The sequence below is a fragment of the Rhineura floridana genome, chromosome 3 (assembly GCF_030035675.1).
Source record: "Rhineura floridana isolate rRhiFlo1 chromosome 3, rRhiFlo1.hap2, whole genome shotgun sequence".
NCBI classification, from domain to species: Eukaryota; Metazoa; Chordata; class Lepidosauria; order Squamata; family Rhineuridae; genus Rhineura; species Rhineura floridana.
Window position 1 is genome coordinate 189,821,560 of NC_084482.1, and position 24,773 is coordinate 189,846,332.

The 24,773-nt window shown below is 42.4% G+C and overlaps 1 protein-coding gene across 1 annotated transcript in view; it reads right to left on the bottom strand.

The window, feature by feature from the left end:
* Positions 1 to 24,773, bottom strand: part of CPNE9 (copine family member 9) — a 76,010-nt gene that overhangs the window by 35,508 nt on the left and 15,729 nt on the right. Inside the window, exons 2-5 of the mRNA XM_061622096.1 lie at positions 19,558 to 19,598; positions 10,295 to 10,341; positions 7,339 to 7,442; positions 6,659 to 6,698 (exon numbers count right to left, since the gene is read on the bottom strand). Coding sequence (XP_061478080.1) covers positions 6,659 to 6,698; positions 7,339 to 7,442; positions 10,295 to 10,341; positions 19,558 to 19,585 — 219 coding nt within the window. The 5' untranslated portion in view covers positions 19,586 to 19,598. The remainder of the gene's footprint in view (positions 1 to 6,658; positions 6,699 to 7,338; positions 7,443 to 10,294; positions 10,342 to 19,557; positions 19,599 to 24,773) is intronic.

Sequence of the window (24,773 nt, forward strand, 5' to 3'; positions counted from 1 at the left end):
AGGACCAGCATGGGCTGAAGACACTGAATGGGGAGCAGGACTGAATGGGGAGCAGACCCTTCTGAATGAGAGCATCTGGCCTACGAAATGTGCTGCACATCAATACCTTAAACATGGTTATAAAATGGCCCACTCTGAACATATGCAGATGCTATCCGACTACATGCACTGTCTGGCTTAGATGGGCCCGCTCTGCCACTGCTGATCTCCCAACCTATGGGAAGGGCAGAGCTTGGAAAAGTTACTTTTTTTAAACTACAACTCCCATCAACCCCAGCCAGCATGGCCACTGGATTGGGCTGATGGGAGTTGTAGTCCAAAAAAAGTAACTTTTCCAAGCTCTGGGAAAGGGCCACAGCCTAGTAGCAGAGCACAGTCGTTGGCATCTCCAGGTAGGGCTGGGAAAGACTTCCACTAGACTTCCGGGAAGGGTGACTTAGCCTGTGCCTGCTTTTGAGACGGGCTCCTGCCTCAAAAGAAGCTTATTCAGATATATCAGTCAGTTTTTTCTTTTTTTTTTGACTGATTAAACTTCTCCCGGGTAGGGAGAAACGAAGAGATTAACCTCAAAGCCTATTTTTGTTGGGACGACCAGATCTCATTAATTTATGGGACGAGGTCCAGCCGACGAAGGTGGGACGGATTTTTAACAGCAAGCTCTATCTGATAAAGCGAACGTTCACCTTATCTTCTAAGAGAGAACGCACTAACAGGCAAGCACCCTTCTTTCTATATTTTTCTTTTACTTGACTTAAATTGTTGCTGTTTAAAAGAGATTTGCCAGATTGATCAGTTTTTGACATCTCACTGGGGAGCCATAACTTCTCTCTGCTACGCACTAATTAATAGCTTATCTCTGTTTTTGTTGCAAAAAGCTGTCCTGGATTTGCATTCTAAAGATATACACAGAAGAGGGATTTCTATTCCAGATTTTTATTTTGAAAAATATTATACTGTTTTGAGACTACTCTCTTTTTGGTCTATTTTATTTTGACGAATCTGTTTCTTGACGATTGCCATTAATTGTTTCGATCCTGGGAACTGCATTTTGTTTACTTAACTATTGGAGAGATAAGGCTGTCTGCTCTGTTTATACTGTGATGTCACCAAGTTTGGAGTATTAACCCAATTGTTGCTGAAATAAGAAGTGGTTTTCCTATATTTTTCTTTTAAAATGGCAATTAAGAAAGTGGCTGAAAATCTGGAAATAACTATGTTTCAGAAAATAATGGATGAGATTGAGATAATGAAAATTGAATTGAGTAAAATGAAGCAGGAGATTAAAGATATAAGGGTCCCTGTGAGAGAGGTGACCCTGGAAGGGGTCCCTGTGAGAGAGGAGACCCCGGAGATTGGAACAGGGGTCCCTGTGAGAGAGGTGACCCTGGAGACTGGAATAGGGGTCCCTGTGAGAGAGGAGATCCCGGAGATTGGAACCAACGTGGAACAGGAACAAGATTTGGAGTCTATGGACTTTAGAAATAAAATCTATTGTTTGGAACTCAATGTTATCTCTGAAGAAATGAATGAAGATTCTAGAGATAAAGTTATCAATGGCATGGATAATCTTCTGGACTGGAATGATGTGATGGAGCCCAATATAGAGAAAATCTATGGAATTAACTGCAGCCATGTGACAATGGAAAAACTTTTAAGAGATGACCCAGTGTATTTTGAAAAAAAGAACAGAGATATGATTTTACAGCAGTATTTCAGCAACCTATTCAGAATGGATGGCAAGAAAATATTTGGGATAGAGGTAATCCCCATCAGACTCTTACTATATGACTATGGCTTTGACAGCAAGATTATTATGGAATACTGATAATGGAAGATTGGATATTGAAATTACTGGACTTAACAAGACTACTGAAGATGGAAGATGGAAAATGGAACTAATAGAGATAATAGAACAATGGCTACTGAAATTATTGAACCTAACAGATTCTGATGTGATGGATTAATTGAAATGTTTATTTTGACTATGGTTATGACAATAAGATTATCATAATTAGTAATGAGATGGATTAATCGATATGCTTATCTGGAAAAAAAAATTGATAGATATATTTCTTAAAGAATTGAAACCTCTCTTTGACTTTTTGTGGAAAGAATAAAGTAATGTTTATGAGATTTGATGATTAAGTAAGATAACTACTGGAGGAAAGTGATTTTATAATATGACTTAAGAGACAGGATTGTTATATATTATAGACTTATAACTGATTTGATCTTTGACAAATGGGAAGTCAATATTTTACTCTTTATTTTTTATTTTTGTTTTTTTTTTTCTTTTTTTCTTTTTGTTTAACTATTTTTGATTTTGTTTTTTGTCTTTGAATGTTTTATGATTTTGTCTTGTATGTTTTATGAAAATCTGAATAAAAATTATTGAAAAAAAAAAAAAAAGGAAAGACTTCCACTGGAAACCCTGGAGAGCTGCTGCCAGTCAGTGTCAATAATACTGAGCTAGATGGACCAATGGTCTGACTTGGTATAAGGCAGCTTCCTGTGGGTTTTATCTAAGTAAGTCCTGCTGAGAGCAAACTCATGGAAATTAATGGACCTAGGTTAGCCATGCTAATACAACCGTAGGTTCTGGCTCAATTACACTCTACCACTTGACCAGCAGAGGGCAGTGTGGCCCCTTCACAGGGCTGGAGGCAACTTACCTTCTGTAGGACATGTTGGGCAAAGCAGCATGGAAAGAAAAGTTAGGACAGTGACATTAGTGCCAGGTCATCCTGCTTCTATTCAGCAGCCCCCCAAGGAGCTACTCTACCCCTCCATTTCCACTGTGATTGGTGTCCCACAAGTCATGACTCAACAAGTCATGGGGCGGAATCCAACCCTGTGCAAGCAAACTTCTGCATGTGCAATGGGGCTTCATCTCCCTCTCCTCCCTCCTGCAGCCCCCCTGGCGTGTTTCCCCATAATCTGCTCTGGAGACTCCCTCAACCCTTTGGAAGTCCTGTTGCGTGAGCAGAGGTCCATTGTGCAGACATGCAGACAGCAGTGGATACAAAGTTGCAAGGCACTTTGAGGGTAAAGTTGCTCGCCTCCGTAGCAGTCTTGATACCTCATCCACATCTACTGTAGTCCCCAATGAGAGGTCCAGTGCAACGTCTGCTGCAACTTCTTGGGAACAATTTCAATTGATGTGGCCTGATGACGCAGACAAGGTGCTTGCAATGATGTGGCCAGCAATGTGTCCTCTCGACCCTTGTCCTTCTTGGCTTATAAAAGCTTGCCAAGGGGATTTGACTGAATGGATCCAGGGTGTGGTCAACACATCATTATGGGAGGGAGTGGTTCCAGACGCCTTGAAAGAGGCAGTGATCCGACCACTCCTGAAAAAGCCCACCCTGGACCCATTGGTTTGTGACAACTACCGACCGGTTGCAAATACCCCCTTCTTGGGGAAGGTGATTGAGAGGGTAGTGGCACAGCAATTGCAAGTACTCTTGGATGAAACAGATTATCTTGACCCATCCAAGTCTGGGTTCAGGCCTGGTTATGGGACTTAATTGCCCTTGGTCACCCTGATGGATGACCTTTATTGGGAGGACAGGGGGAGTGCGAGCCTGTTACTCTTACTTATCTCTCAGCAGCTTTTGATACCATTGACCATGGTATCCTTCTGGGCCGACTTTATGAGATGGGTATTGGAGGCACTGTTTTAGAGTGGTTCTAATCCTATCTCCAAGGTCGTTTTCAGAAAATACGATTGGGTGATTGTCTTTCGGCCCCCTGGCAGTTGTGCTGTGGGGTGCCGCAGGATACCATCTTGTCCCCAATGCTGGTCATCAGGAGATTTGGGGTGAGGTGTCAGCAGTATGCTGATGATACCCAGCTTTGTTTCTCTGTAACATCTGAATTGGGAGAGGCCATGCAAACCCTGGACCGCCGCCTGGACTCGGTGGTGGGCTGAGTCTGAATCCTAGAAAGAAGGAGGCACTGTGGGTCGGTGGTTCCCAAGTTCAGATAATTGGCCAGTTGCCTGCTTCGGATGAGGTTGTACTCCCTCTGAAAGAGCAGGTCCGTGGTCTGGGGGTGCTTCTGGATTGATCTTTGACGCTAGAGGCCCAGGTGACCTCAGTGGCTAGGAGTGCCTTTTACCAGCTGGTAAGACAGCTGCGGCTGTTTCTGGACTGGGATAGCCTGACCACTGCTGTCCATGTACTGGTAACCTCCAGGCTGGATTACTGTAATGCACTCTATGTCGGGCTGCCCTTGAGGTTGGTCTGGAAGCTGCAGCTGATGCAAAATGTGGCGGCGAGACTGCTCACTGGGAAAGGGTATCACCAACATGTCACCCCACTGCTGAAAGACTTGCACTGGCTGCCCATTTGCTACCGGGCCAAGTTCAAGGTTCTAGTCTTGGTGTACAAAGCCCTATACAGCTTGGGACCAGGATACCTGAAAGACGGTCTTATTCCTTATATACCCAGTCGATCACTGTGCTCTGCAGGTGAGGGCCTCCTGCAGATACCATCTTATCAGGAGGCCTGTTCCACACAACATAGGAAGCGGACCTTTAGTGTGGTGGCGCCTACCCTGTGGAATTCCCTCCCCTTAAATATTAGACAGGTGCCATCTCTGTTATCTTGGCACCTACTGAACACCTTCCTCTTTTGACAAGCCTTTTAAGTTGAGACCTTATTCCAGTCTGTGTCTGTGTTTCAATTGCTTTTTAATGTTTTAAAACTTAAAAAAAATGATATGTCTTTAACCTTTTTTTAAAGATGTGTTTAAAGCTTTTTAAAAAAGTCTTTTAAAATATGTTTTGTTTTAATGTATTTTAAAATCTGTTTTTACGATGTTTTAAAGTGTTTGTAGTGCTTTTGTTTGCCGCCCTGGGCTCCTGCTGGGAGGAACGGCGGGATATAAATCAATCAATCAATAAATATAAATAAACCCATAGTAATCCCATGCCCTCGAGCCAGAACAGAAGTATATAATAATTAATATTATATTATAATATAGTATAAATATAATAATATTTGTTTAAGAAGGCTTTCCCTGAGGTGTGACCCATTCATTTATGAAATATTAGCTGTACATATGTAGGGATGATTTTCTTGTCTTTAGAGTTAGTTAAAATTGATTTAATTGTTTTTAGAATGTGTGTTTTCTCTATTTTATTTCAATCTTGTCCACTGCTTTCATGGCCTTGGGCCGGCAAGTAGTTTATAAATTTGTAAAATAATAACAAATTATATAATAGAATTATGATATCTCTGGTGATTTACAGTAGATCGGCAAGAATTTTTAACTCCCCAATATTGTTAAACAAGCATCAACATAATTGCTCCTGTCCCCTAAAATTATACATCGGAAATAAAGAAAGCTTGTGGGTAACCAGGAGTGGATTTTTGTGCAGGAACTGTGTTCAGTTCTGGGACTTGCATCAAATTCTTGGGCTCAGAATTAACTCTTTAATTCTTTGTGTATGTCTTTTGTTCCTGGTTTCAGCTGGTAGATCTCGAGGTTCTAGTACAGAAACAAACAAAGTGGTTCCAACAAGTATGAAGTCTGCCCACTCCTGATGTATATAGTTCTTTATAAAGAACAGGTCTGACTAGTTTCTACCCCAAGGGGCTAACAACTAAAAAGTGAAATAGGGAAACAATGGTGCAGATTTCCCCAACCCAGTGCCCTCCAGATGTTGCACTAGAACTCCCATCATCCTTGACCACTGGCTGATGGGAGTTCTCCATCCCTGCTATAGACAGAAATGCATAACTGTATTGGGGAATATGTATAATATTTATTTTGTTTTATTTTATTTATAAAAAATATTTGTATACCGCTATTTCATTAAAAACATCAAAGCGGTTTACAACATTAAAAATAACCACAGAGTAAAAAATGTTAAAAATAGAATAAAAACAAAAGTCAACTGTTGTGAAAAAATCATCTCCTTAATTGCCTGCATAAGCCTGGTGGAACAGAAAGGATTTTGGCAGGCGCTTCACAGTTAAAAAAGAAGTCGCCTGTTGAATCTCTGTTGGCAGAGCATTCCAGAGAACTGGGCTGATGACACTGAAGGCTCAATTTCATGTCGATGTTAAATGAGCCTCGCCAACTTGAGGAACAACCAAAGCCACTCCTGCAGATGATCTAAGTGATCGAGCTGGGATATAAAGGTTCAGGCAATCCCCAGATATGAGAAGTGTTCAAGCATACAATTATGGGGAATGTTCACACACACAATGCAATTACATTTTCACAATGCCCTCTGCAACCTGAGGACTAGAATGTTGGGTGGTATTGAATGTTAGTCCTAGTCAGTGCAGACCCACTGAAGTTGATAGACATAACTAACGTTGGTTTATTAATTTCAGTGCATCTACTCTGAGTAGGTCTTAGTTAAATATGACCCACTGTATTTGTTTTTCAAAACCATTAATGAATCTCATGATTTTTAACAAATATCCTGCACAGTTCTGATATAAATTCCAGTTGCCCAAAACAGCTGATTATTTGCCTGACAAATGATGTTTTATGTCCTTTTTTGGAAAGCACAACATTCTTTCCTTCCTTCCTTCAGCTGCAATAGACTTTCCAGGACATCCTCTAACTGCATATTATGGATCCCAACTCTGCAACAAAGCTGGTATGTGGATGTATTGGGGAGGCAGGACACTGTACTCACATGCTTGGGCAGGTTGCAGGTCTTGGAGTCCACATTGTAACTGAAAAAGCAGAGAAACAGCATTGCCACCTTGGCCTTAGAGCACACCCAAGGTTCAATTTGGACCAGGGTTTGGCAGGCCCCAGCATTTCTGTCTGGGATAGGAGCAATGAAGAGTGTAGAAGACAGGGGTGTTGACAGCCCCAGATCTATTGCACCAGATCCCAGATCTCCCCCCTTTTAAAAATAGTTAATTTAAAACAAAACAACTTTTGCTGCAGGATGGATTTCCCTCTGAAAGTTGGTCTACATTTGCATCAACCTATACCAGGGATAGAGAACCTGTGGTCCTACAGATGTTCCTACAAACTACAACTCCCATCATCCCCGGCCATTGGCCATGCTTGCTGGGGATGATGGGAGTTGTGGTTCAGCAACATCTGAAGGGCCAAAGGTTCCCCACACCGGATCCAGAAGGCCACAGATTCCCCATCCCTGATCTATACATATACATTAGCATATGCAAATGTTATACAAATTTGTGTCACATAGGCTTGCACTGAAAGTCTCTTAAGACTCCAGCAAAGCCCCTGGAAGAAAGGAACCAGGAAGGAGGCAGGCAGGCAGGCAAGCAGAGGGGTATTAAGGGAAAGGGGGTCAGGACAGGAGACAAATGGAGGAGAGGAACAGAAGCAACTCACACATCAAAACGCAGGTTCTGCTTCTCCTCAAAGTAATAGTCAAGCATAAATTTCCGGACAAAGTCTGGGTTCAGAGTGTTGTCGATCACCTCTGTGCGACCAAACTTGGGGGGGGGGGAGAAAAGAAAGAGAAATGCAGAAGATTGAAAGGGCACCTTGTACATTTGCATGAAGGCCATAACTGGGAGGGCTCTTGGGTTTCCTTTCTACCCCTCCTAATCCACAGCTTAGATGAGGGGTGGCCAACCTGTGGCTCTCGATGCTGTTGGGCTCCAACTCCCATCAGCCCCAGCCAGCATGGCCAATGGTCAGGAATGATGGAAACTACGGTTGCCAGGTTCAAGGCCTGAGACTGATCCTGTATCTTTAGGAGAAGAGAAAGTCAGCCAAATGCAGGTGTTTTTGCAACAATGTAATGAGAAAAACCACAGGGTGGAATTCTCCCTTCCCCCTGAACAACTTTTAAAGATACAGAAGACCTTTTGAAGGCCGGGCCTGGCAACCAAGAGGTCTTCCGTATCTTTAAAAGTTGTGCAGGAGGAAGGCAGAATTCCACCTTCTGGTTTTTCCCATTACAGTGTTGCAAGAACACCTGCACTTGGCTGGCATTCTCTTCTCCTAAAGATACAGGATCAGTCTCAGGCCAGGAACCTGGCAACTCTATTGATGATGGCCATGCTGATTGGATTGGACAAAGGAATGATAGATAGCAGGCAGCTCATTGGTCAAACTTGTTAGAAGGCCAGCCAATGGGGCTAACTAATGAGGGTCTGTGCCACTGAGACATGCCAGGGCAGCTGGCCCTCAACAAAAGTCCTTCCCTGGCTTGGTATAGCACATGCATTGAAACTTGGAGGGCTGTGACTTCCGGGAAGGGTGACTTCGCCTGTGCCTGCTTTTGAGTCGAGCTCTCGTCTCAGAAGAAGCTTTTTCAGTTTTAAAATCAGTCAGAACGTTCTTTTTGACTGGTAAAGATTTTCTCCCGGGCAGGGAGAAACGTAGAGATTAACCACAAAAGCCTGTGTTAGTTGGGAGGACTGGATTTCATTAATTTATGAGAGAAGGTTCAGCCAACAATGCCGGACGGATTTTCAAACAAGCTCTAACTGATAAAGCGACACGTTTATCTTTTCTTCAAAGAAAAACGGATTCTAACAGGCAAGCAGTCTTCTTTCTATTTTTTTCATCTGGTTTAAATTGTTGCAGCAAAAAGAGATTTGTCAATGAATCAGCTATAAAGAATCCCTAGGTGAGTTAACACTCTTCTCTTTCATTCACGAAATTAAGGAGGAAAGAAATTGAAAAAGCTTATCTTTATTTTGATTGCAAAAAGCTGACCTGGAATTGTGAATTTTAAAGATACAAACGGATGAGGGATTTCTATTCCGAGGAGATAAATACATAAATTTGATTTATGAACTTTGGAATATTATATGTCTGGGACTATTTTTTTTTGGTCTATTTCATTTTGACGAATCTGCTTGTTCACGACGCCACTAACTGTTCTGATGCTGTGAACTAAATTTGTTTTGCATTCCTGAACATATAAGAGATAAGGCAGGCTGTATTGTCTACACTGTGATGTCATCAGGCTTGAATTATTAACCCAATTGTTGCTGAAATAAGAAGTGTTTTTTTTTTCCTTTCTGGTTTTAAGAATGGCAATCAAGAAAGTGGCTGAGAATCTGGAAGTAATTATGTTTCAGAAAATAATGGATGAGATTGAGATAATGAAACAAACCCTGAGACAGGGTAGAATGGAGATGAAAATTGAATTTGGCAAAATGAACCAGGAGCTTAAAGAAATAGGGGATCTTGTGAGAGAGGAGATTGATGAGATCAGAGATGAGAAAAGAAAAATTAAAGAGAAGATGCAAGCCCTGGAGATTGGAACAAATGTGGAATTGGAAAAAAACCTGGACTTTATGGATATTAGAGATAAAGTTTACTGTTTGGAATTCAATGTTGTCTCTGAAGAAATTAATGAAATTAGAGATATTAATGTCTTGGATAAATTTCTGGACTGGAATGATGTGATGGAGCTTGACATAGAAAAAATCTATGGAATTAACTACAGATATGTGACAATGGACAAACTCTCAAGAGATGTGCCAGTGCATTTTGTAAAAAAAAAAGAACAGAGATATGACTTTGCAACAATATTTCAGCAACATATTCAGAATTGATGGCAAGGAAATATTTGTGAGAAAGGAAATTCCCACTAGACTTTTATTATATGACTATGGCTATGATAGCAAGATTATTATGGGATACTGACAATGGAAGAATGGCTACTGAAATTACTGGACTTAACAGGATTATTGAAGATGGAAGATGGAATTAACATTGATAATGGAAGAATGGCTATTGAAATTATTGGACCTAACAGATTTGATGAGGTGGATTAAATATTTGTGAGAAAGGAAATTCCCATTAGACTCTTATTATATGACTATGGCTATGACAGCAAGATTTTTATGGGATACTGATAATGGAAGAATGGCTACTGAAATTATTGGACTTAACAGGATTATTGAAGATGGAAGATGGAATTAACATTGATAATGGAAGAATGGCTATTGAAATTATTGGACCTAACAGATTTGATGAGATGGATTAATCGATATGTTTATTTGGAGAAAAATTGATAGATATATTTCTCAAGGAAGTGAAACCTCTCTTTGACTTTTTGTGTAAAGAATAAAGTAATGTTTATGAGATTTGTTGATTAATTAAGATAACTACTGGAGGAAAGTGATTTTGTAATATAATTTAAGAGACAGGATTGTTATATATTGTAGACCTATAACTGATCTGCGACAAATCGGAAGTCAACATTTTATTTTATTGTTTAATTATTTTTGTTTTGTTTTGTTATGTTTTTGAAAATTTGAATAAAAATTAATGATAAAAAAAAGAAACTTGGAGGGCTGTGTGAGTGGCTGTGGCTGCTTACCTCTCGCCATTCCTTGTCTGCAGTTCCTTGGATGTAGAGAATCACAACTGCAAAGATAGATGTCAAAAGAACACATTCAGAGCAGGACATGCATGCTTCAACCCCACCCTCCAACCTTCTCCTATGTATTTGCTTTTTAAAATTTTTTTACAAATGCAGCTTCACATACTCTAGTATCTTTCATATCACACTCACAATGCACCTTTTGGAGCCTAAATTTTAATTGCTGTTTTGCTTTAATGGGATTGTTTTATTGTGCATTTCAATTGTGGATGTTTTATATTGTAATGGGATTGTTTTATTGTGTATTTTAATGATAAATGGTTATATTTTCGTGCTTGTGTAAGTGGGTTTTATACTTGTAAACTGCTTAGAAGCCTATTTTGGTATTAGGTGGTACATAAATTAATTAATAGCAATATTAATAATAAGTACACAAATGGGTGTAACAACCCCTAGCTGGCTATTATTTCTAAGCGGGAGTGATTAGAAATGGAAAAGCAGGAGGTGGAGGGGATGCTTAACTCTTTCCCCACTTCTTGCTTCGCTGCCCAAGTGGCTTCCACCCGTGGCACTCCAAATGTGTGTTGACCTTGTGTTCAGAACCTCCTTGCATCAGTGGTGGCTGGTGGCTCCATGTCAGTGGGGCAGTGGAATCCACTCCGAGATGCAGTCTGAATTGTCAAAGAAGCTCCTTGGACAGCTCCATTGAAGTTTGGACTAAACCCCAGAGCAGATTCCACTGCCCCACTGACATGGAGCCATCAGCCACCACTGCTTGGACATAACCCCCCTGGTTTCAGTTAAAATATACTGTTTCCCCTCCAAAGACAAAATCTAAAATGAAAAAAACCCTGGATCTGCAGGCTTGTAGCAGAAATATAGGGAAGAGCTTTAGCAAGTGATGTGATTTTTTTCATAACGTCATTAGTAACAATGAATAGATGCCAATTGCAAATGCGATACAGTATTAGGCAGCAGAGATGCATATCTGACCTCCCATCACTGTGGCATACTGGAAGGGAGAGGGACAAGGTGGTGGCAAATTCAGGATCATACAGACCAGGGGTGTTGTCATCTAGGGTCTCAGGAGGTCTTAGACCCTTTACGTTTTTAGGAGCAGGGTCCCAGAAGGGTTCCTATGTCTTCAGCATCCTATGAGATAATCAGCATGAAAGGGGAGTGTGTTAGCCACTGAGAAGAGTCTTCTAACATACTTCCTTGTCCTTTCCTGCTGATTGGAGCCAATCAGAGTGAAAGGAGGTAAGACAGCCACTGTGAAGACTCTTCTTAGTAGCTAACACACTCCCCTTCCATGCTGACTGGCTCCTAGGGATATCTGTTGTTGTGGGAGAAGGCATTAACAAGGATCTAATTCTCAACCCAACAGTAAAAAGGGGGGGCATGGCTGTGACTAATATGAAGGGACACTGCACTTCTGAATTTGCCATTATACTACTGGATTTGTTCCTCCCATGTGTCTGCGCTACATCGAACTTGCTACCGCCTTGTCCCTCTCCCTCCTAGAATGCTGCAACAATGCAGGTGAGAATAGGTCAGGGTAAGTGCAGCCGCCCTGCTGAACGCTGCTGATATTAGGGAAGCTTGGCAGCTTCAAGGGTTTTTTTGTTGCTTTATTTACAATGCAAGTAAAATAAACAGGCAAAATTAGATCATGTTCTAAGGCATCAGAAAATACCCCGATACAAATTGCCCTAATTTGCATTTTTTCCCAGTTCAAAATTTTCCAGAAAACCCACATTGCTGGCTGCAGCTCAGTGGCAAAGCATGTGCTTTGGGTGCACAAACACCCCAGATTCGCTCCCTAGTGTGTCCGAGTAAAGCTGGAAAAATTTCCCTCTCTGGAGAGCTGCTGCCAGTCAGTGCAGAAAATACTGAACTGGATGGAACAATGGTGTGACTCGGGATAAAGCAGCTTCCTATATTCCCTGAGCACTTGGCACTAATTGCCTTGCGCCTGTGACATCACAAATCCATATCTCTTTGGAGCAGTTTGCAATTATTTTAAAATAGCTTCAGATAGGAAATAAACAAAAAGGCAAAGTGTTATCTGCAAATAAACTGAAGTGTATGTGGTTACTTTAAAAAATAAAAAAGTGCAAGCAGCCTGTCTGAAATATGAGGCAAGGGGCAAAAAGTGAAAGACAAAACAGCCTTTGAAGTCACTGGTATGTTGTGCATCTCTCCTTTAAACTGTGAAGCTCAGAGGAAGCCAGACTTCCCCTGCAGAAGGAAAACTGCTGTGACTTCCGTTTAAATTTTATTGATCATCAATCAACTACAATATCTTTCATCTGTTGACAGTCCTAGCATGCATCTTCATCATGGCGATTTCCTAAACAATCAAATTGGCAACTGAGATAAGGAAAAGCAAATTCTCCATGAGCTGTTTTACCACCAAGAGCTCTACGGGATCATGAATTAGATACTTAAAGTTGTGACAGCATCATTTAAAAACACGTCTACACACCTGTTCTTATTATTTTATTAGGAAATATATCAGAACTATACATAATTGAACAATATACCCAAAGTGGCTGAATGAATCATACAATAATTTTTTCATGTACAGCAATCACAATTAATTTCAAAGCAAAACAATGTTCATATTGGGCAATTCATTATCATCTGATCCAGTAAGTCCACAGTTTGATGCAATTACTCAGTAAGATTAATATTACTGCTCAAACACTGAAAGATCCATCAGACCTATTTTCCCTAACAGTTTTGCTCTTTCTGAACCTTAAAAAAAGAAAGACAGTTTTAAATACTACACCATTGCATCAACACAGTTTCTCAGGACGATACACAATATAAATCATACGCAGGGTAAATCCATTGACTTAAGTGTTGGACTATTAGGATTCTTACAATCATTAATGGATAGCAAATTTATTCAACTTCCTGCCCCAAAATTCAAGGATCTAACAAGAGATTCCCAGTTTGGGACCAGAAAATCTATACTCAAAGGGATTTCAACCATATATGCATCAGGTTCATCCTCACATGACTACTTTGCAAACAAATGGAAGATGCAATGCACTGGTCAGACAGATTTTCTCAATCAAGTTTCCATGATGTTAAATGCCATTGTTCAAAGATCTAAAAGCAGCACTATAGTTTTGGGGTTGGGCTGGATGCCCTCAGGGTGTGATTTTATGTTTGCAAGGCTGGACTCTAAACAGAACTGGCCCAAGACATTTTGCTGCCAGAAGCAAAGCTCAAGGTGGTGTCTTCCCCCACTCCATATACAGATGGTAGATATCAGATCCACTCAGGAGCTCGGCAGAGCAACTTGCATTTGGCACCTGTCAAATGTGGCCTGTAGAGGGTTGACACAACTGGACCTGGCTCAAAAAGGAGTTTCCCATCCCTGATGTAATGGTATGTTCACAAACATCCTGACTGCTGAGGTGAGAGATTCAGTTGGGAAATGTTTACAATCAATATAGCGGCTATGAAGGAAGACGGTGTTTGTTTTGGCTGAGTGTAAATCTCATAAAGGGTTGTGGGGCATGAGGGTCAGATAACTGGCTGGGAAGGGAGTGAGACAGGAGGTAGGGCAAAATCTTTAGTGAAGTAGTAGGAACTGGAGGTGGTCCATGCTCTTGACAGGGAACAAGCAGAGAAAGAGGGAAGAAAGGAGATGGCCAACTGAGAAGAAAAGGATGGGACAAACCTAGGGGAGTAAAGGAAACAGGTGGGTTGATTGTTTCATGTTCATTCAAGGAATCAAATATTTAGCCACAATACTTAAATTTTACTTTATTTATTTAAAGCCTTTTAAACATGGTCTTCAGCCAAAAAGGCTCCCAGAGCGGCTTGCAAAGATCAATAAGAAGACACGTGCCTAGTGGGAATTTATGTAAAGCATTGTTAATTTCATATTCATGTACCATAGCTGATAAAATAAAATGTAACTAGGTCATTTCAGCAACGCATTGTCCGGATGGTGAATGTAGAAAATTCACATTCAAGCTCCTGAATAGGTTATGCCTCCCTGTATAATTAACTAGAAGCCATTTTTAAAAAGTCCTTTTTAGATACGTGTCAGTGCTGTTAACTTCATCACAACATTCCACAATTTCAGTAGCTATTCCTCCTCAAGTCCCCAGAGTTTTATAATATTGAGCATTTCCAGACAACCTCTTTTGAGCATTCATCTGTTCTATGATCCTGATTTGTTGAGATGGCTCTGATTTTATTGTAAAACCTAGTGGGAGCAGCTGAAGTGTGCTTTTAAATTTTTTTTTGCTTCAGACAGGTTTTCCAACTGATTGGTACATCAACTCGTTTCCTATCCAGGTGTCACCAATGGAAACACTTTGCTGTAGGTGACTAGAGTGCTCACAGTCGGTATAAGTCTGCAGTTTCAGTTTTGGAGACCCAAAATTGGATAAAAGTAGGCAAAAAGATTAAAAATGGCCTTTAACTGAAGGCGGGGGGGGGAACCTAATGGCAAGAGAAATGTTCAAGGCTTGCAAACGTATTGAAGTTCTTGACTTTCTATCTATTGTTCATATTAGAAAGAGGATTAATTCTGGTGAGAACACAGTGTCCACTATTAGCTATTTTAGGGAAAAGATCCATGAAGATTTGAAGATGCAGAATACACTTAAAAAAAAAAAAAAGCTATAAAATAGGGCTTGTGGCGTCTCAGGGTACATTAGCACTACAGGCCTACAGGTAATTGTTTCCTGCATGGTTATTCAGAAGTCATACTATGTTTTATAGGGCTTTCTTGCAGGTAGGTGTGCATAGAATTCCAGTCATGTACCCTGATCCTGTACAGAGATCCCCTGGGAAAAGCACCATTAAATTCAGGATTTTATTTCTAAGAAAATGTGCATAGGATTGGGCCCCATGACAAGTTTAACAGTCATTCCCTCTCCCCCGAAAACTACAGTCCAGTGAGAGGGGATCTCTAACATTCTCTGCACCCTCACCAAAATACAGTTACTAAGATTATTTAGGTTGTGATACCTTCAGAGTCAAACAGAGAGAAAACCAACACATTAGTCTTGCATATTTAACCTCCATCCCTCAGAACAGTGCCAGTTTCTGCCTGTTCTGATCTTCTACAGTCTGTTTTAACCTCTCCTTCCACCTGCATTCTATTTTCATACTGTTTTAATCACCTGTCAGTTTCTAAATAATTGCCTTCCATAATGCACTAAAAGTAAAGGTAAAGGTGTCCCCGCACTTATAGTGCGAGTCATTTCCGACTCTTAGGGTGATGTCTTGCGACGTTTACTAGGCAGACCGTATATATGGGGTGGGATTGCCAGTTCCTTCCCCAGCCTTTCTTTACCCCCCAGCATATGCCGGGTACTCATTTTACCGACCACGGATGGATAGAAGGCTGAGTGGACCTCGACCGCTTTTACCGGAGATTCGACTTCCTCCTTCCGTTGGAATCAAAATCCGTCCGTGAGCAGAGCTTTGGCTGCGTTACCATCGCTTACCACTCTGCGCCACGGAGGGCCATAATGCACTAGGGAAGTGCTTTTTCCCAGCTCTGCCACAGAACCCACCAAAGTTGCAGTGGATTCTAGGAAATGTTCTAGGCTGTACACTTGCTTCACAAACAGCCCTGGCCAGGTCTCTTGTGGGTGGGCGCACCATTGCCCCTAGTTCATTTATTTATTTAATAAATTTCTATACTGCCTTTCAAGAATAAAATTCTTCTCAAGGCAATTCACATAAAATACAACAATAAACTACAATAACTAACAGTTGAAAGCATCTCAGTAAAACAATCCCATATTATTAAACCTGGCAATGCAGCATTAAACAGCCACAAAGCCCAGACCATGCCATCAGATCTCCAGCTACTAGACATTTCAGCAAGCTAGCCTTTGCCAACCTGATGTCCTCCAGATGTTTGTGGACTACAATTCCCATCAACCCCTGCCAGCATGTAGTATCTGCGGTTATTTTTTGCCTGCAAATGTTATGTAAATTATTGTGTTCTTTTCTGCATTGTTTTTGATGTTTCCCTTCCATTGAAGTTGATTATAATTACTTATGGAACGGAAACAGCACTGATTGTGATGAAAGCAGGGTGGAACAGAAATCACTACCTCCTTAAATCCCTAGTTGTAGCCCAAAACATCTAGAAGCCAGCAGGTTGGTAAGATGGGGCCTACTTAATATTGCATGGGACAGTGTTCTACACATGTGGGGCCACTGGTGAAAAGACCCTGGCCTGTGTGCTTGCCAGCCTAACTGCTGGCATATCCCAGAACACACTCAACATTCCCTGGCTACATGCTTCAGAGGAGGGCAACATTATCAGGCTTGCTAACTTCTGAGCTAGCCAATGTTACCATTCTTTCACCTGTAGGCTGATCTGCAGTCAGAGCCAGTGTCACTCAGTATGTGGCATCATCAGGCAGTTGTCGAAACCATGGTAGTCCAGGAGGGCCCACTGTCAATGCCTGTCCTGGACCCCCTTTTTTTCTGGTGCTATGATGAGCATCATGGGAGCTTGGAGGCACCATATAAAATGTCTTGCAGTGCCTCACAGCACCACTCTAGGGCCTTTTGGGAAATTATCCATGTGGTTTGGTTTGAGGTTGGGAAAGATTTAAATATCCCACTATGCCCGGAGTAAGAGCATAGGAAGCTGCCGTATACTCAGTCTGTCTAGCTCAGTATTGTCTACTCTGAGTGGCAGTGGCTCTCCAGAGTTTCAGACAGGAGTCTCTCCCAGGCCTATATGGAGATGCTGGGGAGTGAACCAGGGACCTTCTGCGTGCAAAGCAGATGTTATTTCACCTAAGTTGGGAGTGCTCTGGAGCAGTGTTGGGTTTTCAAAAAATCCCCAAATCACCTTGGTGCTTGTGGGAATACTGCCAGCCACCTGCCACCAGGTAAGTATGCCAGAGCTCATCAGGGGGCCACCAGAGGGTGCCCAGCCCCCCCCCAACCTGGAGCCAGCCCTCTCTGCAGTGTTTCTCTCTATGTCATGAGAAGCTTCACCAGATGATGTCTGCCAAAGAGACTGGAATCCTTGGGCCAGCTCCCCTCCCCTCCCCAGCGATTTGTTAAGCCTAGATGGTGATGCTGGACAAGCTATTACTGATCTGTTCGTTAAGACACCTCATTATGATTTATTACACTTGTTAGTCACTTTATACAAAAAAAGGAACTATCTCAAGAAGTCTTAACTACAAAATAAAATACAAACAGATAAAATCAGTTGAAAAGCCAAATTTAAAATGATGTACAATACAAAATTCCTAAACTGCCTATCTAGCAATACAGTAAGGATGAGAAGTTCTACCCATCCTGCTAAAATATGAGCACCACAACAGAAGCTAACTTTACCATCAAAAGCCCAGATAGATAAAAATGTCTTAGCCTGTGCCTAAAAAGAGATGGCACCAAGCATGTTTTCCTGAGGCGAGTATATCACAGATGGGGAGACGATGTTGAAAAAGCTCCTTTTCATGTAGCCACCCTTTGCATCTCCCTCCGATGGAGCACGTGGAAAGGGCTTCTGGGAAACCAGAACATGGGTCATATCCACACCATATATTTAAAGGACATGGCTTCTCCCAAAGAGTCCTGGGAACTGTAGTTTACCCCTTGCAAAGGTACAGTTCCTAGCACCTTTCCCACAATTCTTTGGGGGAAGCCATGTTCTTTAACTGTATGGAATGGATGTGACCATGGTTTGAAAAGAAATGCGCTAGAGCGGAGGTTCAAAAACTGCAGTCTCTGGGCTGGTGGTCTGCGAGCTTCATACAGGTGGTCCATGGCATGTCTGTGATAAATGTTCATATTGACTTTAATAGTATTTTTACATCTTATATTGTATTTTATTGTATGAGAATTTGAATTCGATGGGATACAAATTATACAATAATAACACACAATATAAGAAATAAAGGAAGCAATAAGAACATAATTAAAAATCATGCAGATTACAACAGGCAGAAAAATCAGCACTTTTTAAGTGGTCTGTCGCGGGGGGAAGTTTGGGAACCACTGAAGTAGAGCTTGTAACTGTTGGCTGAGCTGGTCATTAACCACTGAAATTGTATGGTAGGTATGGGGAACCTTTGACCCTCCAGACGTTGCTGAACTATAACTCCCATCTGCCCCAGCAAGCATGGCTGATGGCCTGAGATGATGGGAATTGTAGTTCAGTAACATCTGGAGGGCCCAAGATCCTCCACATCTGATGTATGGATTCATGTTATTTATTTTATAGTGATTATAAATTGAATGTCATGGAGTTAGGTAGACTGAAAACGCTTGCTTCATTTTGCACAAAATTCATTATGCAAAAACAGGGTTCGGCAAGAAGGTTACTACAACCAACCAGGGTTTGTCAGGCCACTGGATATTTGCCCAATGGTGTACTGAGTATATAAACCAAAGACTCAAACTATGTGTTGAAATCCCATTCATGGCAATGGGACTTAAATGCCCCGCACTGTGTTGTGCAGGGGTAGCCAATGTGGTGCCTTCCATATGTTATGGACTACAACTCCCATCATTCCTGACCATTGGCTTGGACTGATGGGAGTTGTAGTCCAAAATATCTGAAGGGTACCGTGTTGGCTACCTTGGGCATCGTGTGACCTGGATGATGTGAGGTCAGGGGCCTTACAGAGGATGTACACATTATTTATCTTTGCTGTAGTTTCAGCTCTTGAGGAGAAAGCTGGCTAGTCTCAGCTGCATTTCTAAAGTACAAGCCGTTTTTCTAGTTTCTCATAGTATGATAAAAAAGTATAATTTTGTTTATTTGTTTATTTGCTATTGCAAATATTTTCATTTTTGATTACTGTCATTTCTACTTTTTGATTTCTGTTGTGCCCTATGGTTGAAACAATAAAGAATGACTGACTGGCTTGATATGTAAACTCCTTTTTAATGCCTTACAGTGGTGGTTTGAGCTGGACCAGAAGACTTTCGTGTTCCTGAATGCTGGCTAGGTGGCAAAACAGATGGTATTATAGCAGCCAATCTGCTTGGCAAATCTTCTCTTGGCTGTTCAACTATATCCATCATCTCCTGCAAAGGACAGCAGTAGCAGCTGGTGGCTCCATGTCAGTGGGGCAGTGGAATATTTTCAGGGTATGAGTGCTTCAGCACCTTGGACAGTTCCTTGAAAGTTTGGACTAAAACCCAGAGCAGATTCCACTGCCCCACTGACATGGAGCCACCAGCCACCACTGAAGGACAGTAAATCCCCCCCGCCATGTTTGCCAGCTTGGCACACTTACCAGGATCAGACTTGGAGAAAGTATCCATGTTCAAGAGGTTCCTGGGGAGATCGAGAAGCAAAAGGGTAAAAAGATACAAACAGTGTCAGTGTGGAAACAGAGAAAGGCAGGAGAGTGGAGTGGTGAGAGAGAGAGTAAAAGTTATAAGCTGAGGATCTGCTTCTTTCCATTCTGTTTCCCCTCCAGCAAAGTCACCTTGACGGTCCTTAGCTGCTTCTCCTCTCCAACCAGAGTGTCTTGTGTTGTTAGGTTTATTAATGCATCTGAGCGAAGATCATTAAAGCAGGCAATCAACTCCACAGTCAGTAGCAGCTTCGTGCTGGAGAGTAGAGGAAAGAGACAATCCACGACCTCTCTGCCCCTAAGAAAATCCCTGAGGAGGAATTTCTGAGCAGAGGTGGGACATGCAAAAACAGGAAGATGGAGGGGGCAAGATAAGTCTCCCTGCAATCACCTCCTAGAAAGACCTTTTGCCCTTAGTGAATGCATAGCCCTCTCTCTGTTGCTAGGACACTTCTGCAAAATTTAAATGCAATTAACAGCCATGCTTGCTAGGTTAGTATCACAGCTGTGATGCCAAGTAGGTGACAAAACTAAGCAGTTCTTTTTTCAGTACTATGAAACCATAGTGTTTCAACACGATGCACCTAACGTATTCACACTATTCAACACTATGAAATCATGGGGGAGGGCAGCAGCACAGTGACTGGGCATCTGCTGCCTGGCATGGAAAAGGTCCCAAGTTCAATCCTGGCATCTCCAGACAGAGCTGGGAGAGACTCCTGTCTGAAACTCTGGAGAGCCACTGCCGGTCAGTGTGGACAATACTGAGCGAGATGAACCAATGATTCGACTCAGTATAAGGCTAAGCTCCCAACACAGCGCTGCACAAACAACTGAAATATATCACTGAAATTCATCTCTCTCTGGGTCACCGTGGTGTATGATTTGGGGAGGGGCACAGTTCATTTGGGAGAGCAAAAGCATGCATTCCCATCTGATCCCTGTGCTCTGCAGGAGAGGGCCTCCTGCAAGTACTACCTCATCAGGAGGGCTGTTCTCTCAGAATCGGGCCTTTAACGTGGCAGCACCTGCCCTTTGGGACTCCTTCCCCTCACATAGCAGACAAGCACTTTCCGGCGCCTCTGAAGACCTTCCTTTTTCCACCAAGCCTTTTAAGTGGAGAATCTTATCCCAGTCCATATCTGTAGTGAAATTGTTGTATATGCATGCAAGTTTTCATTGCTGATGTTTCCACAATGTTTTTATTGTTAACCGCGTTGGGATGTTTCATGGGAAGCAATTCACACCTTGCGCAGTGCCATTCCACAGAGCCCCACCCTCTGTCTACTTGCCTCTACTTCTTCCTGCGGTGATTCTTGTCGTCCCCCCACTCACCCTCCTGCCTGATATTCCACCCCGTCATTTCCTTGCCGCAAGCTCCTCCGTTCAGGATGCTTCCATCTACATGGGGACGATGTAATTGGGAAAGAACCATAGCTCAGTGGAAGAGCATCTGTTTTGCATGCAGAAGGTGCCAGGTTCAATCTCAAGCATCTCCGGGTAGGTCGAGTAATGTCCCCTGTCTGTAACCCTGATGAGCCACTGCCAATCGGGGTAGACCAGCAATAGGGAAATTGGCCTTCCAGATGTTGCTGGACTACAGCTCCCATCAGCGCTGCCGATTGGCCATGCTGGAAGGCCACAGGCTCCCCATCCCTGGATGCTGGCAATACGGAGCTAGAGACGAAGAGTCTGATTTGGTCGAAGGCAGCTCCCTCTGCTCCCAGCTGCTGCTCAGGTGTTACCCAGCATGCCGCTGTTAAAAATGGTAGCCCACAAATGAGCTTCCTATAATGTGTGATCACTGTCTGGGCCAGGAACGCCTCTGCATCCTCAGCCTGCGTCTCTCATCATAAAGCTTGACTGGTGTGCTTCTTGTGCTGACCCAGCCCATCTCAGCAATGGGGTGCCAAGTCTCCTACAGCACAATCCTAGGCACGCTTACTCAGAGGTAAGTCCCGCTGAGTACCATGAGACTTACTTCCTAGAAAGTGTGCGTAGGATTGAAGCCCTAATCTTTGTTTTGCCCCTCTCCTATTTCAATAAGGCACATTTTCCCTATCCCTCTCAGGCCTAGGCTGCACTTACCCTATACCCCGAATTACACCCACACTGTGCAATCAAGTAATTTAGTAAGCCGGCAAGTTTCTGGCTAATTTATTATCATTGTCGTTACTGTTACTGTAGTGATTATTATTCAATTTCTTTTAATCCCACCTGAAAACATATATAATTCTTTAAGTTACCTATCCTTAAGGAAGATGAGTTTGAACATGTGCAGTCCGGTGGAAATTTAAAAAAACTAGTGGGGGAGAGTTGTAGCGGTCAAATGGTACAATTTTAGGTTTTATGCATAGTTCCTTGCTTATTCCCCATTTCTAGCAGAAGCAGCGATTATAGTTAAACACACAAATGCATGCAAATTTGTATAACTGGTTCAGGCTGCAGGATTTAGGAAGGTGCCTTATTCTGAGCCAGGCCACTGGTCAATGCCGCTCAGTAATCGTTTGGCAGCAGCTCTCCAGGGTTCCAGACAGGGATCTTTTCCAGCTCTACTTGGAGATGCCAGGAACTGAATGATCCTCTGCCTGCAAGGCATGTACTCACTGCCCACCCTATGGTCCCCCCCCCAATCCCTTTCTGTAACAGAATTTGGATTTATCTTTTAAAAGTGTGAAGAATGCACAGTCCTGGTTATGCGCCACATGTCCAATTACCTCTGTTCTCTATCATCCGAAAACCCACTGCCCCATCACTTAGCGCCTATCACTTAGCGCCTATCCTACACTCCACCCAACTAGCCCCTTTTGTAGAATCCTTGCTTGCTTCCAGCACTGTACCTCTCAAACTGAGCTTTCTTTGTCAGAAGGCCACTCCCATCTCCCAGCTGACCAACAAACAGAACCCTTCATGCCAAACAGAAGAGATCAGTCTCAAGAAGAGCCTGCTTTTCCTGTCCAGTGGTCAGCAGGATGGTCGTGCTCTCCCACATAACTAGGCAAATCCTTGCCTTTCTGTGCAGAGAACTACATACCCCCCACAGAGTTAGGCACCTCTTTCATGAAAAAAAGCAAGTTGCTAAACCTCAGGGAAAAGCTTGGAAACTCTTGGCTGTGGTGTGGTGCAGTTTGACAAACCGGGGTTGGGGGACACATACCAAAGCCAAAAGCAATCCCAGGATGGTGGGAAGTAGACTCTTTTTCATCCCTTTCCCATCTGCCATGACCTCTCGTCTCCTTGCTCTCTGATACGCCTGTCCCTGCCAAAAACTTTCCAGTTCTTTGAAAATGTTAATCCGAAAAGCCAAATAAATTATGTAGGCAAACTGGCTATATGCAGATGTTCATGAGTTGCATAATTCATTCCATGCTCAGAGTGGAGGTTTCCATGGAATAGACCGTGGATGGTTTTCAATGCAGAATAGCTCCTGCCTGTAAACTGTGTGCTTTCAGTGCGACATTCTTTCCCCCATCCACCCCCCAATGTGTACTAAATTGGCATGCTGTTGTGGCTCCTCTTTCCATAGAAGGACTGTCCAATGCAACTGGATATGAATACTGGCACTGCTGTGAGCTTTCTCTGAGCTACAGACCTCCCAATCGAGTCTGCAGCATCCATTCATTCCAATAATTCCAGATCGGCTGCCCTGTTAAGTCTTTTTCTCACAGGTGAGCAATAGGAAGCCAACACGTAAGACATAGAGGGCAAATCATCTCTCACTCCCCAGGCAAAGGACCAGCCTGAACAGGAAGGCTTTATCTCTCCTCCTGGGTAGAATCAATAGCCAGACTAGGTGGAAGGTGCCACTCAAGTACCGTTCACTCTAGGGCAGGGAGAAGAAACCTGTGGCCCTCCAAATGGGGTTGGACTACAACTCTTAAATATTAGACAGGCGCCACCTCTGTTATCTTTTCAGCACCTATTGAAGACGTTCCTCTTTCACAAGACTTTTAAGTTGAGACTTATCCCAGTCTGTGTTGGAATTGCTTTTTAATATGTTCTTAACCTTTCTTTTTAAAAATGTTTTAATCTTAGAAGATGTTTTGAAAGCTTTTAAAAAAATGTTTTAAAAGATGCTTTGTTTCAATGTGTTTTAAAGTTTGTTTTTATGATGTTTTAAAGTTTTTAGTGTTTTCGTTTGCCGCCCTGGGTTCCTACTGGGAGGAAGGGCAGGATATAAATAAAATAATAAATAAACTCTTATCAGCCTCAGCCAATGATCAAGGATGATGGGAGCTGTAGTTTGGCATTATCTCAGGAGGGGCACAAGTACCCCATTCCTTGCTCTAGTAAGATGCTCCAATTTGCATCACTGGTAGTTCACCACTGGCTGGGCAAAAAAGAAGACAGGCCTCCTACGCCTTTAAAAGTTGCACAGAAGAGGGAATTTTGTGAAACTGCCGAGTGACAGTTCAGCAAAGAGGTTCAATGCCAGCACTTATGGAATGAATTGGTACAACAGATTTTTTAAAAACCACACTACATGTGTCAATTGGCTTACCAATTCTAAAATATCTGTGTTATCATGAACTGTTTTTTGTGGGTAACTGTGACCCTCCAAGTGTTGCTAAACTACCTTTTTGCTGGGGCTGATGTTCATCAACATCTGGAGGACCAAAGGTTCCCTAGACCTGACACACACAGACACAGACACAGACACAGACACAGACACAGACACAGACACAGACACAGACACAGACACACACACACACACACACACACACACAGTCCACTTCATCAGATATTTGAAGCATTATCCTGCAATGCAGGATAACACTTCTGACATTTGATAAATTGGACTGGAGTCCACAACAGCTTATTATGCCATAAAACTTTCTTAAGTTGCCACAATATTTTTCCTGTAAGAGATTAACCCAGCTATCATCATGTATAGTTTCATCATGTATGTATCATCATGTATGTAAACTATCATCATGTATAGTTTGGCCCAGAGCAGCCCTACATAGGACACACACACACTCTCACTCTCTCTCACTCTTGCTCACGTGCGTACGTGTGTGTGTTCTGGTTCTAAACCGACTCTTGACAACTGTTGTAGCAAAACTGAGGAATCTGATCACTTAAAAGGGCTCCTCCAGACAACTTATTTATTGAGCATTCATGCTGATTTCTTTGCACAAACCTTATCCATA